The sequence below is a fragment of the Salmo salar genome, chromosome 19, assembly GCF_965601325.2.
Source record: "Salmo salar chromosome 19, fSalSal1, whole genome shotgun sequence".
In the NCBI taxonomy this organism is placed as follows: Eukaryota; Metazoa; Chordata; class Actinopteri; order Salmoniformes; family Salmonidae; genus Salmo; species Salmo salar.
The window spans coordinates 3,149,196-3,164,309 of NC_138309.1; the positions used below are offsets into that span (position 1 = coordinate 3,149,196).

General features: G+C 44.8%; 1 protein-coding gene across 1 annotated transcript in view; it reads left to right on the forward strand.

Annotated features, from left to right (window-relative positions):
• LOC106578315 (MAGUK p55 subfamily member 2-like) overlaps positions 1-15,114 on the forward strand; it is a 110,283-nt gene that overhangs the window by 77,532 nt on the left and 17,637 nt on the right. The window contains exons 6-7 of the mRNA XM_082965564.1: positions 12,085-12,216; positions 12,347-12,439. Coding sequence (XP_082821690.1) covers positions 12,085-12,216; positions 12,347-12,439 — 225 coding nt within the window. The remainder of the gene's footprint in view (positions 1-12,084; positions 12,217-12,346; positions 12,440-15,114) is intronic.

A 15,114-nucleotide genomic window follows, 5' to 3' on the forward strand; every position in this document is an offset into this window, starting at 1 on the left:
CCCACAACGGGAGGAGTAGAGACCAGAGAAGTTTCGGCCTCCGACTCCGACTCGCTTAATGGGGAGAACCGGTTGAAAGTTTCTGTCGGCTGAATAAGCGACACTGGTTGAGCATTCCTACAGCATTTCCCTCCAGAAGCCATGAGAAAGTTGTCCGGCTGCGGGGACCGTGCGAGGGGGTTTATACTAACGTTACTATCTGTACTTACTGGTGGCACAGACGCTGTTTCATCCTTTCCTACACTGAAATTACCCTTGCCTAACGATTGCGTCTGAAGCTGGGCTTGCAGCACAGCTATCCTTGCCGTAAGGCGATCGTTCTCCTGTATATTATAAGTACAACGACTGCAATTAGAAGGCATCATGTTAATGTTACTTAGCTTCGGCTGTTTGAAGTCCTGACGAACCATGTCCAGATAAAACCTCCGGGGTGAAAAAGTTGAATGAAAAAAGTTCAGTGAGGGAAAAACAAAAAATATACGGTAATGAAAAAGTAAAAACCGTGAGGTAGTCAGGTAGCAAAGTAAGATCGGCAACAAAACGCACAGCAGCACGTAAACAAGTCTGCCAATAACCTTGAGCTCACGGTTACTGTTGATTGTAACACTTGTAACACTTGTAATACAGATTACAACTTCTCGTTTCCAACTAATTGAAAATGACATTTTGTTTAAAGTATCACCCTTTCTTAAACAAGCCATACAAAAATGGTTAGAATTTCAGTTTTATCCTCCAGAAAATATAGAACAAATATTACACCAAATGTTATAGTTAAACTGAAATATACTGATTCATAAAAATTATATTATGGTATTATGATATTATGAATAGAAACGGAGGAGTTATGTCACATATACAGTTATCGAAAATATATGGGAATATCTGCTCAATCCAAATTTACAATCAACTGATTGCAGCACCACCACAAAAATGGAGGAGGCAAGTGAAAAAGGGAGAAGGTAGGGAAATTGTTTGCCTCTCATATATTAAAGATACAAATTGGCTGAAAGGAACTGGCATAAATATAAAAATATATCAGTTTCATTTGAGGACAAAAATGTTGACAGCTGCGCCATACAGGTTGCAAAATAAATGGGAAGTGATTTTCGATGTACCAATTGGTTTATGCACTGTTACAAAAAACTTGATTCCACACTTAGAGGTTTTCAATTTAAATTGTTATTTAAAATGATTGCCACCAACAGAATGCTATATATATGGGGCATACAACAATCTCAGCGCTTTAGATTTTCCTAGTTTGTAACTCGTTTCTGGTCACAGGTTCAGGAACGGTTAAAAAATTACAACATGCACTTAAAATTAACCTTTCTAATAACAGTGTTGGGTGATTTGGAAAGCCATAGTCAGTTAATAAATAATATAATAATACTCGTAGGAAAGGTTTTCATCTTTAGCTCACAATCTGTGGATAGAATATGATTAGAAAGGCTAAACAATGATGTAAAACATCACAGCACAATTGAAAAATATATGGCACATGGAAACCAAACGAGGGTGGTCTATGGTGATAGATGGGGTTGGTTGAGAATGGCTGAAGGTTGGGATTAAAGAGCTTATGTTTGGTAATGTATTACTGTTATGTGACTGCTTTATATAAAAGTACCATGTATGTAAAATGTGTATGCAAAATGTGTATGTAAAATGTATATGTAAAATGTATGTATATGTGGCTGAAAAGCTGTAAAAAAATTAAGATATTTGTCCTCCAAAGAGGGGGGTGGTGGAGGGGTTAATAAACTGGGCAGGGTTAGATTGTCTCCTGCTGAGCACTTACGCAGACTTAACACCCAGAGCTGTCTGTATTGTGGAGCTACGGGACATTTTTTATCTACCTGCCCATTAAAGAACCAGGCTCATCAAGGAGGTACGAGTACGCTGGTGAGCCATACAGGGAGTTTCCCATCTTCCATTGCTCGTACCCCTCTTCATGCTACCCTGTTGTGGGGTGACCGGTCCAAATCTCTCCGGATGCTCATACACTCTGGGGCCGATAAAAGCTTAATGGACGCTACCCTGGTGTCGGAGCTGGGAATCCCCACACAACCCCTCTCCATTCCCATGGACGCCTGAGCATTGGAGGGGCGCTCTATTGGCAGAGTCACCCACACCATGTGTCCCATTAACATGAGGGTGTCGGGTAATCACAGTCAGTTTATACAGTTCCTGCCCATCGAATCCCCTCATGCACCCGTGGTTTTAGGGTTTTCCTGGCTCCAGAGGCACAATCCCTTGATCGACTGGGCTACTGGTTCTATCCTGGGTTGGAGCCCGTTTTGCCATGGGCATTGCCTGAAGTCGGCGCTGTCTGCCCTGGGATGTCTTCTTGTGGGCTTGGGAAAAGCCCCGGTCCTCTCCACCATTCCCGCGGAGTACCAGGACCTCCGGGAGGTTTTCAGCAAGGCCCGTGCCACCGCGCTTCCTCCCTATCGGCCCTATGACTGCGCCATAGACCTTCTCCCGGATGCTGCACAGCTTTATTCCCTGTCAGGTCCAGAGACCAAAGTGATGGAGACGTACATTGAGGACTCCCTGGCTGCAGGGTGGATCCGTCCTTCTACCTCCAGGGTTCTTCTTTGTGGAGAAGAAGGACAAAACCCTGCATCCGTGTATCGACTACCGGGGCCTGAATGACATCACGGTTAAGAACTGTTACCCGCTTCCACTCATTGCCTCGGCTTTCAAGCCTCTCCAGGGGGCAACCATCTTCTCCAAGTTGGACCTCCGGAATGCCTACCATCTGGTACGGATCCGATAAGGGGATGAGTAGAAGACCGCCATTAACACGGCTAGCGGGCACTATGAATACCTGGTGATGGCGTTCGGACTGACCAACGCTCCTGCTGTGTTCCAGGCCCTGGGAAACAACGCTCTCTGGAACATGTTGAACCGGTTCATATTCGTCTACCTTGATGACATCCTCATATTTTCCCACTCAGCTCAAGAACATGTCCTCCATGTCAGACAAGTCCTCCAGCATCTTCTGGAGAACCAGCTGTACATCAAAGCAGATAAATTCCATCACTCCACCATCTCCTACCGCCCAGGGTCCAAGAATGTGAAGCCGGATGCGCTGTCACGCCTATATTGCCCCACTGCTACACCATCGGACCCCGAGACCATCCTCCCTACCTCTTGTCTCGCGGTTGCACTCATCTGGGGTACAGTGGGGGAAAAAAGTATTTGATCCCCTGCTGATTTTGTACGTTTGCCCACTGACAAAGAAAGGATCAGTCTATAATGTTAATGGTAGGTTTATTTGAACAGTGAGAGACAGAATAACAACTAAAATATCCAGAAAAACGCATGTCAGAAATGTTATAAATTGATTTGCATTTTAATGAGGGAAATAAGTATTTGACCCCCTCTCAATCAGAAAGATTTCTGGCTCCCAGGTGTCCTTTATACAGGTAACGAGCTGAGATTAGGAGCACACTTTTAAAGGGAGTGCTCCTAACCGCAGCTTGTTACCTGTAAAAAAGACTCCTGTCCACAGAAGCAATCAATCAATCAGATTCCAAACTCTCCACCATGGCCAAGACCAAAGAGCTCTCCAAGGATGTCAGGGACAAGATTGTAGACCTACACGAGGCTGGAATGGGCTACAAGACCATCGCCAAGCAGCTTGTTGAGAAGGTGACAACATTTGGTGCGATTATTCGCAAATGGAAGAAACACAAAAGAACTGTCAATATCCCTCGGCCTGGGGCTCCATGCAAGATCTCACCTCATGGAGTTGCAATGATGTTGAGAACGGTGAGGAATCAGCCCAATTGGTAACACACTACGCCGTGAAGGACTGAAATCCTGCAGCGCCCGCATGGTCCCCCTGCTCAAGAATACATATACATGCCCGTCTGAAGTTTGCCAATGAACATCTGAATGACTCAGAGGACAACTAGTGAAAGTGTTGTGGTCAGATGAGACCAAAATGGAGCTCTTTTACATCAACTCAACTCGCCGTGTTTGGAGGAGGAGGAATGCTGCCTATGACCCCAAGAACACCATCTCCACCATCAAACATAGAGGTGGAAACATTATGCTTTGGGGGTGTTTTTCTGCTAAGGGGACAGGACAACTTCACCGCATCAAAGGACGGGGCCATGTATCGTCAAATCTTGGGTGAGAACCTCCTTCCCTCCAGGGCATTGAAAATGGGTCGTGGACGGGTATTCCAGCATGACAATGACCCAAAACACACGGCCAAGGCAACAAAGGAGTGGCTCAAGAAGAAGCACATTAAGGTCCTGGAGTGGCCTAGCCAGTCTCCAGACCTTAATCCCATAGAAAATCTGTGGAGGGAGCTGAAGGTTCGAGTTGCCAAATGTCAGCCTCGAAACCTTAATGACTTGGAGAAGATCTGCAAAGAGGAGTTGGACAAAATCCCTCCTGAGATGTGTGCAAACCTGATGGCCAACTACAAGAAACGTCTGACCTCTGTGATTGCCAACAAGGGTTTTGCCACCAAGTACTAAGTCATGTTTTGCAGAGGGGTCAAATACTTATTTCCCTCATTAAAATGCAAATCATTTTATTACATTTTTGACATGCGTTTTTCTGGATATTTTAGTTGTTATTCTGTCTCTCACTGTTCAAATAAACCTACCATTAACATTATAGACTGATCATTTCTTTGTAAGTGGGCAAACGTACAAAATCAGCAGGGGATCAAATACTTTTTTCCCCCACTGTATAGAGAACCGGGTCCGTGAGGCACAGCGTGGGGGTGGCCCGGCTAACCGGATGTTTGTCCCAGATTCCTCGGTTCTGGAATGGCCTCATTCCTCTCGACTGGCCTTCCATCCAGGCTTCCATCGGACCCTGGCCGTTGTACGACAACGTTTTTGATGACCCACCTTGGTTCCTGACGTCTCTGCTTTCGTCGCAGAGACGTCAGCTCGCCTGCACCGTGTGTGCCCAGAATAAGACTCCTGTCCCTCACCGTCCCTGGTCACATATATCCCTGGACTTCATCACTGGTCTCCCCCCATCTGATGGCAACATGGTTATCCTTACCATGGGGGACCGGTTTTCAAAAGCCGCCCACTTCATCCCTCTCTCCAAGCTACCCTTGGACTTCCGGTGGTCATGGTCTCTGACTGGGGTCCTCTGTTCTTGTCCCAGTTCTGGAAGGTGTTCTGCACACTCAATGGGTCGTCGGCCAGCCTGTCCTCCAGGTTCCAACCCCAGTCTAACGGCCAGTCAGGAGCGAGCCAGTCAGGACCTGGAGACGACTCTTCGCTGCCTGGTCTCTGCCAAATCCCACCACCTGGAGCCAGCAGCCCATGTGGGTAGCGTACGCCCACAACACCCTCCCTTGCTCAGCCACTGGTCTCTCACCTTTTGAGTGTTCCATGGGATATCAGCCCTCACTCTTCCCAGAGCAAGAGGAAGAGAGCCCGGTTTGCTCTTCTCAAGACCACCTCCAGGTATCGACGACAGGCGGACCACCACCGGACCCCGGCTCCACGTTATCGTCTCGGGCAGAGGGTATGGTTGTCCACTCAGGATCTGCCCCTCCGTGTAGAGTCCAGCAAACTGTCCCCCCGTTGTAATGGCCCTTTCCCCATCTCCAAGATCCTTAGCCCTTCTGCTGTTCATCTTTTGTTGCCCCATACCCTCCGTATACATCCCACTTTTCATGTATCTAGGATTAAACCTATGTCTCACAGCCCTTTGTCTCCTGTTTCCAGGCCCACCCCTCTACCCTGTCTCAGGCACCTCCTGAAGGTTCGGCCGCGGGGCAGGGGATTCCAGTACCTGGTTGACTGGGAGGGTTATGGCCCGGAGGAGAGGTGCTGGGTTCCCGCTAGGAACATCCTCGACCCAGCCCTCATCGCTGAGTTCCATCGCCGGCATCCCGGTCAACCAGGTATGCGCCCAGGTAGGACGCCAGGTGGCGTCCCTAGAGGGGGGAGTACTGTCACACCCTGATCTATTTCACCTGTCTTTGTGCTCGTCTTCACCCCCCTCCAGGTGTCACCCATCTTCTCATTGTCCCCTGTGTATTTATACCTGTGTTCTCTGTTTGTCTGTTGCCAGTTCGTATTTGGTGACATATGAATATATTTAGTATAGTTTTATCAATAAAGGTTTTTATCTAAACTTTTTTAGTGTTTCACTATTTTTATTTTAATGAAATTTCACTGAGGAGGATGGTCCTCCCCTTCCTCCTCTGAGGAGCCTCCGCAGGATGAATCACGCTTCACCATCTGGCAGTCCAACAGACAAATCTGGGTTTGGCAGATGCCAGGAGAATGCTACCTGCTCGAATGCATAGTGCCAACTGTAAAGTTTGGTGGAGGAGGAACAATGGCCTGGGGCTGTTTTTTATGGTTCAGGCTAGGCCCCTTAGTTCCAGTGACAGGAAATGTTAATGCTACAGCATACAATGATATTCTAGACGATTCTGTGCTTCCAACTTTATACCAACAGTTTGGGGAAGGCCCTTTCCTTTTTCAGCATGACAATGCCCCCGTGCACAAAGCGAGGTCCACACAGATATGGTTTGTCAAGATCGGTGTTGAATAACTTGACTGGCCTACACAGAGCCCTGGACCTCAACCCCATCGAACACCTTTGGGATGAATTGGAACGCCGACTGCGAGCCAGGCCTAATCGCCCAACATCAGTGCCCGACCTCACTAATGATCTTGTGGCTGAATGGAAGCAAGTCCCCGTGGCAATGTTTCAACATTTGGTCAAAAGCCTTCCCTGAAGAGTCGAAGCTGTTATAGCAGCAAAGGGCGGACCAACAACCTTATTAATGCCCATGATTTTGGAATGAAATGTTTGACGAGCACGTGTCCACATACTGTTGGCCATATAGTGTACCTTAACCTGTTAGGGCTAGGGGGCAGCATTGACACGGCTGGATAAAAAACATACCCGATTTAATCTGATTACCACTCCTACTCAGTAACTAGAATATGCATATACTTATTACATATGGATAGAAAACACCCTAAATTTTCTAAAACTGTTTGAATGGTGTCTGTGAGTATAACAGAACTCAAATGGCAGGTCAAAACCTGAGAGATTCCTTTACAGGAAGTGGCCTGTCTGACCATTTCTGGAACTTCTTTGCCATCTCTATCATTTACTAAGGATCTCTGCTCTAACGTGACACTTCCCACGTCGTCCATAGGCTCTCATAGCCCGGGAAAAAAGAGAATGTCGTCATTCCAGCCCCAGGCTGAAACACATTATCGCCTTTCTCAAGTGGCCCATCAAGAGACACTAGCTTATGCGCGTGACCCCGACCGCCCCCGCCTTTGGGATTTTTTCCTCTGTTTGCCGAAAAGGAGATTCCCTGTCGGAATTTTATCGCTTTTCTACGAGAAAAATGACGTAAAAATTGATTTTAAACAGTGGTTGACATGCTTCGACGTACGGCAATGGAATACTTTGAATTTTATTGTCAGGAATTGCGCAAGCGCGCGACACTTCTTTACTATTTCGGATAGTGTCTGGAACGCACGAACAAAACGCCGCTATTCGGATATAACGATGGATTATTTTGGACCAAACCAACATTTGTTATTGAAGTAGACGTCCTGGGTGTGCATTCTGACGAAGACAACAAAAGGTAATGACATTTTTATAATAGTAAATATGATTATGGTGAGTGCTAAACTTGCCGGGTGTCTAAATAGCGAGCCCGTTATGCCTGGGCTATGTACTTAGAATATTGCAAAATGTGCTTTCACCAAAAAGCTATTTTAAAATCGGACATATCGAGTGCATAGAGGAGGTCTGTATCTATAATTCTTAAAATAATTGTTATGCTTTTTGTGAACGTTTATCGTGAGTAATTTAGTAAAATGTTAGCGAATTCCCCGTAAGTTTGCGGGGGGTATGCTAGTTCTGAACGTCACATGCTAATGTAAAAAGCTGGTTTTTGATATAAATATGAACTTGATTGAACAAAACATGCATGTATTGTATAACATAATGTCCTAGGGTTGTCATCTGATGAAGATCATCAAAGGTGAGTGCTGCATTTAGCTGTCTTCTGGGTTTTGGTGACATTATATGCTGGCTTGAAAAATGGGTGTCTGATTATTTCTGGCTTGGTACTCTGCTGACATAATCTAATGTTTTGCTTTCGTTGTAAAGCCTTTTTGAAATCGGACAGTGTGGTTAGATTAACGAGAGTCTTATCTTTAAATGGCTGTAAAATAGTCATATGTTTGAGAAATTGAAGTAATAGGATTTTGAAGATTTTGAAAATCGCGCCACAGGCTGGCAGTGGATGTTACGTAGGTGGGACGAATTCGTCCCGCCGGTCCCATAGAGGTTAAAAAAAAGGTAGGGCAGTCAGTATCTGGTGTGATCACCACTTGTCTCATGCAGCACGACACATCTCCTTTGCATAGAGTTGATCAGGCTGTTGATTGTGGCCTGTAGAATGTTGTCCACTCTTCTTCAATGGGTGTGCGAAGTTGCTCTATATTGGCGGGTACTGGAACACGCTGTTGATCCAGAGCATCCCAAACATGCTCAATTGGTGACATGTTTGGTGGGTATGCAGGCCATGGAAGAGCTGGGACATTTTCAGCTTCCAGGAATTGTGTACAGATCCATGCGACATGGGGTCTTGCATTATCATGCTGAAACATGAGGTGATGGCGGCGGATGAATGGCATGACAATGAGCCTCAGGATCTCGTCACGGTATCTCTGTGCATTCAAATTTTACATAGATAAAATGCAATTGTGTTCATTGTTCATAGCTTATGCCTGCCCATACCATAACTCCACTGCCACCATGGGGCACTCTGTTCCCAACATTGACATCAGCAAACCGCTCTCCCACACGGCCCCATCTGCCCGGTAGAGATGAAACTGGGATTAATCTGTGAAGAGCACACTTATCCAGCGTACCAGTACCTATTCGAAGGTGAGCATTTGCACACTTAAGTCAGTTACGATGACAAACTGCAGTCAGGTCAAGACCCTGTTGAGGACGTTGAGCACGCAGATGAGATCCCGGAGACGGTTCCAGACAGTTTGTGCAGAAATTCTTCAGTTGTGCAAACCGATAGTTTCATCAGCTATCCTTGTGGCTGGTCTCAGACAATCCCACAGGTGAAGAAGCCAGATGTGGAGGTCATGGGTTGGCGTGGTATCACGTGGTCTGCTGTTGTGAGGCAGGTTGGACATGCTGCGAAATTATCTAAAATTACATTGGAGGCGGCTTATGATAGAGAAATGAACATTCAATTCCCTGGCACCAGCTCTGGTGGACATTCCTGCAGTCAGCATACTAATTGCACTATCCATCAAAACTTGAGACATCTGTGGCATTGTGTTGTGTGACAAAACTGCACATTTTAGAGTGACCTTTTATTGTCCCCAGCTTCTTGATATGCCACCCCAGACAGGTGGATGGATTATCTTGGCAAAGGAGAAAAGCTCACTAACAGGGATGTAAACAAATTTGTGCACAAAATTTGCAAGAAGGAAGCTTTTTATGCTTTTGGAAAATTTCTGGGATCTTTTTTTTCAGCTCATGGAACATGTGACCAACACTTTACATGTTGCGTTTATTTTTTGGTTCAGTATAAATGTAACCCTAGCCCATATCTGTTTTGGGACTTCTGTATATCTGAAAGCATTTTATATGTGTATCCAATATGCCAAAAAAGTCCACTTAGCCTAGCAAATCTTTTCAAATTTACATGAAATTCTATTTGGTTTTTCAGAAAATACTGTAGAGGCAATGTCTCCCTCCTGCAGTCTTTAACCTTGTGTCTCCTGCCAAGAATACGCATCCAATGCAACCTCCTCAAGTGAGTGCTATGGTGGCATTTATTGTCATGAATCTTGCCTTGGAGGCAAGAGTGGTCACTAGCCTCAAAGTCATAAAATCAGATTTAAAATCTAACCTTAACCCTAACCTTAACCACACCTCTAATGCTAATGTCAAACCCTAACCTTAGATTAAGACCAAAAAGCACATTTACATTTTCCTGAATTTGCATGATATATCCAATTTTGAGTTTGTAGCTGGCCCATCTAGTGGAAATCACTCAGTTCTCCCTACAGGCCAATAAACGTCAACCTGCCAATTGCACCTGCAATTTTACTTTTACAGTTTTGTGAGAATTTTGGGGGGGAAAGTGTAATCCTACTAATGGCTTTTCTCTCATGGATAATGAATTAGCTACTGGAGTCACTGTGAGGATGAGAGAGCAAAAAGGACCAGAAAAACACAGAAAAAGATCTGTACAGTACATCTGTTCCAACTAGAAAGAACATTTTTCAATCTGTCATTTCAACCCACAGACTCAGCATTCAGTTGACAAAAATAGTTATTTAAAATAGTGTATGCACCCTAAATGAATACACCTAAAACACATTACTGGTTACTATTAGTCCCCCTGAACTTCTTCCGCCCAGCCTTTGAATTCCTTGTTAGTATAGTGTCCTTAGCTCTGTGAGTATTTGCCCCTGGAGTCTAGCTAATGGACACAGAGTCTCTGAGGAGTCAACCCACTGGGCACAGATGTCAATTCAATGTCTATTCCACGTTGGTTCAATGTCATTTCATGAAATGATGTTGAAACACGGTTGTTTCAACCAGTGTGTGCCCAGTGGGAAAGAGTGTGCGAGATTGATTGTACTCAGCGACATCATGACCCAAATGAAATAAATAACAATAAAATGTTTTGTCACATACACCGGATAGGTATAGTGAAAGGTTTTCTTTTCCAGGGTCAGCCATAGTAATACAGTACCCCTGGTGCAAATTAGGGTTAAGTACCTTGCTCAAGGGCACAGACAGATTTTTCACCTTGTCGGCTCGAGTATTTGAACCAGCGACCCTTCGGTAACTGGCCCAGAGATCAAGGAAAAGATCACAGGACTGGACACCTCTCTCAAATAGCAGTAATTCATGGCATGCTAATAGCCCACAGCTCTGTACTGTCCATCCATTCCACTGACATTTTGAAAGAGTGCCTTTGAATCAGTCCCTGGGCTATTCTTTTTGAAATTATATTTGGCGCATTTCAAAAGGTTCGGACAAAAGATTTAGAGGTTACAGCATTGAAATGCTTCCTTGCGACCGGCGAGGGTCCATTTTGAAGTATTTTGATCTCCGGAGGTGACTTCAAGCTATCCAAACCAAGAGTTGCTGCAAAATGGTTTCTCTGAAAGGGAGAGAGATGACAGATAAGATGCTATTGTCTGTTTGTGCAGACATTTCCCTTGCATCTCAAAACTGCTCCACCATCACAACACATTTTCAACAATGAGATAAACAGTTTGTCAAAACACTGTAACATTACATTACATATAAGGAGCTTTGTGCAGGTGGGTGCTACAGTACATTGATAGTGGATGATACATTCCTCTTAAGTGCCCAATTAATCCAGTCCATTAAAGAGATGTTCAGCCCGGTATATTACAAAGTATCAACATTAACTACCATCTCTCTGTACTGTGCTGGTGTATGCTGAGGTGACCGAGCTAAGTAGAAAACTTATTTTACCCAGTGTCCTGTCTGTGACTCCAAGTGACAACATTTCCCTCCACATTGCTAAAGTCACTGGGGGGTAGAAGGGGTGATGGGAGGTCTAGAGTAGCTCAGGGGCTGAGGGGAACATTTCATTCACACTTCAACTTGCTGCCATGAGTAATCGCCGTTGAGCATAGGGAATGGTTGCCATGGCTACCTGTTTTGGCTCTAACTCCTTTCGACTCTTCCATTTTTAGGAGATGGGATACAGGGGTTGGGCTCGAAGGGTGGTGCTCTAGCTTTGTATTGTCTGGGAAAGTAAGAGGCAGATTAATGAGTTTCAAGTGAGCAAGGCTGTCTGATTGAGATGGTCTTGACCAGATACTGTAGCTATTCACCAGGAACCATTGAGACCACACACTGGTTGCCGGTATTGTGTTAATAGTAGTATGGCATGTAAACAATACTGTAATAAAGTGTTTAACATAGCATTTTTAAGTAGGCAGTGTATTGAGCACTAGATATTATGTATTATGTTTAGATGGTGTTTACCTCTACTCAAGCTCTGACCTGTTCACCAAACTCCCTCTCCATCTCCCTCAGGCGTATGTGAAGTGTCACTTTGACTATGACCCGTCCCATGACAACTTAATCCCCTGTAAGGAGGCAGGCCTGGGCTTCAGCAGTGGAGACATCCTGCAGCTCTTCAACCAGGAGGACCTCAACTGGTGGCAGGTCAGTCCCTTCTAATGGACAACCACTATTTAGTCTTTCACTTTATCATGTTTATCCTAAATAGTTTTTAAAAAATGTTGTTGTTGCAATGCAGTGATAGAACCAATTTATGAATTTCTTTCCATCACAGGCATGTCACCTAGTGGGGGGCAGTGCAGGCCTCATTCCTAGCCAGCTACTGGAAGAGAAGAGGAAGGCTTTTGTCAAGAGAGATCTGGAGCTGGTTACTGCAGGTACTGTATATTATATATTGCATTATAACCCACAGAAGTACTGGAGGACACAAAGGAGCTTGGCATCTTCTACAAACTAAAGACAGCACTCAATTTACTCAAGTTGAACACATTTACTAGGCAAGTCAGTTAAGAACAAATTATTTACAATGACGGCCTACCCCAGCCAACCCCTAACCTGGATGACGCTGGGCCAATTGTGCGCCGCCCTATGGGACTCCCAATCACAGCCAGTTGTGATACAATCTGGAATCAAACCAGGGTCTGTAGTGATGCCTCTAGCACTGAGATGCAGTGCCTTAGACCGCTGCTCCACTCAGGAGCCCACATTTGTCAGGGAGATAAAACAAGAAAAAATAAAATGGGATAAGATTATACTTTTTTATTGTCTGAATGCGCAAATGGTCCACCAAAAATGAGTAGAATAAATTGTGACAAAATAAAGACATTTGTTGTTCTGGGTGTTTTGTGTGCATGTATACGCTTTAACTGCCTGCTTGTCCCCTTGTCACCCTTTAAGATGGTTGTTTAATCAGTGAAGAGGGACTAGCAAAATGCAGCAGACTTAGAAAGACATAACTCAGAAAGGCAGGTTGTTCCTCATTAAGCTCAATCTAGACAGGAGGTGCCAGGTCACATTCATACTGTAGTGTTCTCTTTCTGTCTGTAGCACACTAGCACAGGTGGTATGTGGTGAGTCCCCCACTCCGCCTGCAGCCACATGCTCTTCACTTCAGTAGAGGGAAGTGGCAGTCAGGCAGACCACTAAGGCACTAAGACTGCCCTTGGACCTGTAGGAGACAAATATGGGACACTTGTGGGGGCTATTCACGCAGTATATGATATGGTCATACAGTCGTGGCCAAAACTATTGGCACCTTTGCACTTTTTCAAATATGCACAATTTCTTCCAGAAAACTGTTTAAAAAATAAAACATTTTGGTCTTCGGTGTGCAATTTATTTTTAAATAAAATTAATTCTGAATAATTAATTTATATCGTAGCTTATTCCCCAAAGAAATCCTAAAATGGCCCGGACAATATTATTGGCACCTTCCAGAAGTAGTTCGAAATAATTAGATTTCAAGCAGGTGATTCTCCTTTACTTTGGAATTGTACTCACCAGTGGTGAGTTGCAGGTGCATGTAATATAAAAATCATAAATTCAACCAGTTTGAATAGAGAAAAGGATTAATTCTCCTGTTTTGTGTCACTGTGTGTATGACAATGAGTTTGGAGAAAATAAAGAAAAACAGAGAATTATCTGAGGTCAGACAAGATTGTAGTCAAGCATGGACAATCTCAATGCTACAAGTCCATCTCCAGAGACCTTGATGTTCCTGTTTCCACCGTATGTAATGTTATCGAGATGTTTAAGGCCTATGCCACTGTAGCCAACCTCCCTGGATGTGGCAGCAAGAGAAAACTTGATGGAAGATTGCAGCGAAGAATTGTTAGAATGGTGGATAACACCTCGGCCAACTGCTACACATATTCAAGCTGACCTTCAGACACAAGGTACGACAGTTTCCTGTCGCACCATCCGTCGCCAACTCAATGAAAGGGGGTTATATGGTACAGTAGGAGCCCCAGGAGGACCCCACTGCTGAGAGAGACATAAGAAAGCCTGACTGCAATTTGCCAACACACACTTGAGCATGCCTTTCTGACAACCCAGTGTCAGAAAGCTGGGTCTCCGTCGAAGGTCATGGGTCTTCCAGCAGGACAATGACCCCAAACACACTTCATAAAGCCCCTTGGAATGGTTCCAGACAAAACACTGGCCTGTTCTGCAGTGGCCAGCAATGAGTCCAGATCTAAATCCCATTGAAAACCTGTTGAGAGATCTGAAAACAGCAGTTGGGAGAAGGCACCCTTAAAATCTGGGAGAACTGGAGCAGTTTGCACAAGAGGAGTGGGCCAAACAGCCAGTACAGTGGTGCAGGAAGCTCATCGTTGGCTACAGGAAGCGCTTGATTGCAGTTATTTTGACCAGGGTAGGGTATCAATCATTTTGTCAATGTAATTTATGTTTATTTTCTGATTAAATTGATATACACTGCTCAAAAAAATAAAGGGAACACTAAAATAACACATCCTAGATCTGAATGAATGAAATAATCTTATTAAATACTTTTTTCTTTACATAGTTGAATGTGCTGACAACAAAATCACACAAAAATAATCAATGGAAATCCAATTTATCAACCCATGGAGGTCTGGATTTGGAGTCACACTCAAAATTAAAGTGGAAAACCACACTACAGGCTGATCCAACTTTGATGTAATGTCCTTAAAACAAGTCAAAATGAGGCTCAGTAGTGTGTGTGGCCTCCACATGCCTGTATGACCTCCCTACAACGCCTGGGCATGCTCCTGATGAGGTGGCAGATGGTCTCCCGAGGGATCTCCTCCCAGACCTGGACTAAAGCATCCGCCAACTCCTGGACAGTCTGTGGTGCAACGTGGCGTTGGTGGATGGAGCGAGACATGATGTCCCAGATGTGCTCAATTGGATTTAGGTCTGGGGAACGGGCGGGCCAGTCCATAGCATCAATGCCTTCCTCTTGCAGGAACTGCTGACACACTCCAGCCACATGAGGTCTAGCATTGTCTTGCATTAGGAGGAACCCAGAGCCAACCGCACCAGCATATGGTCTCACAA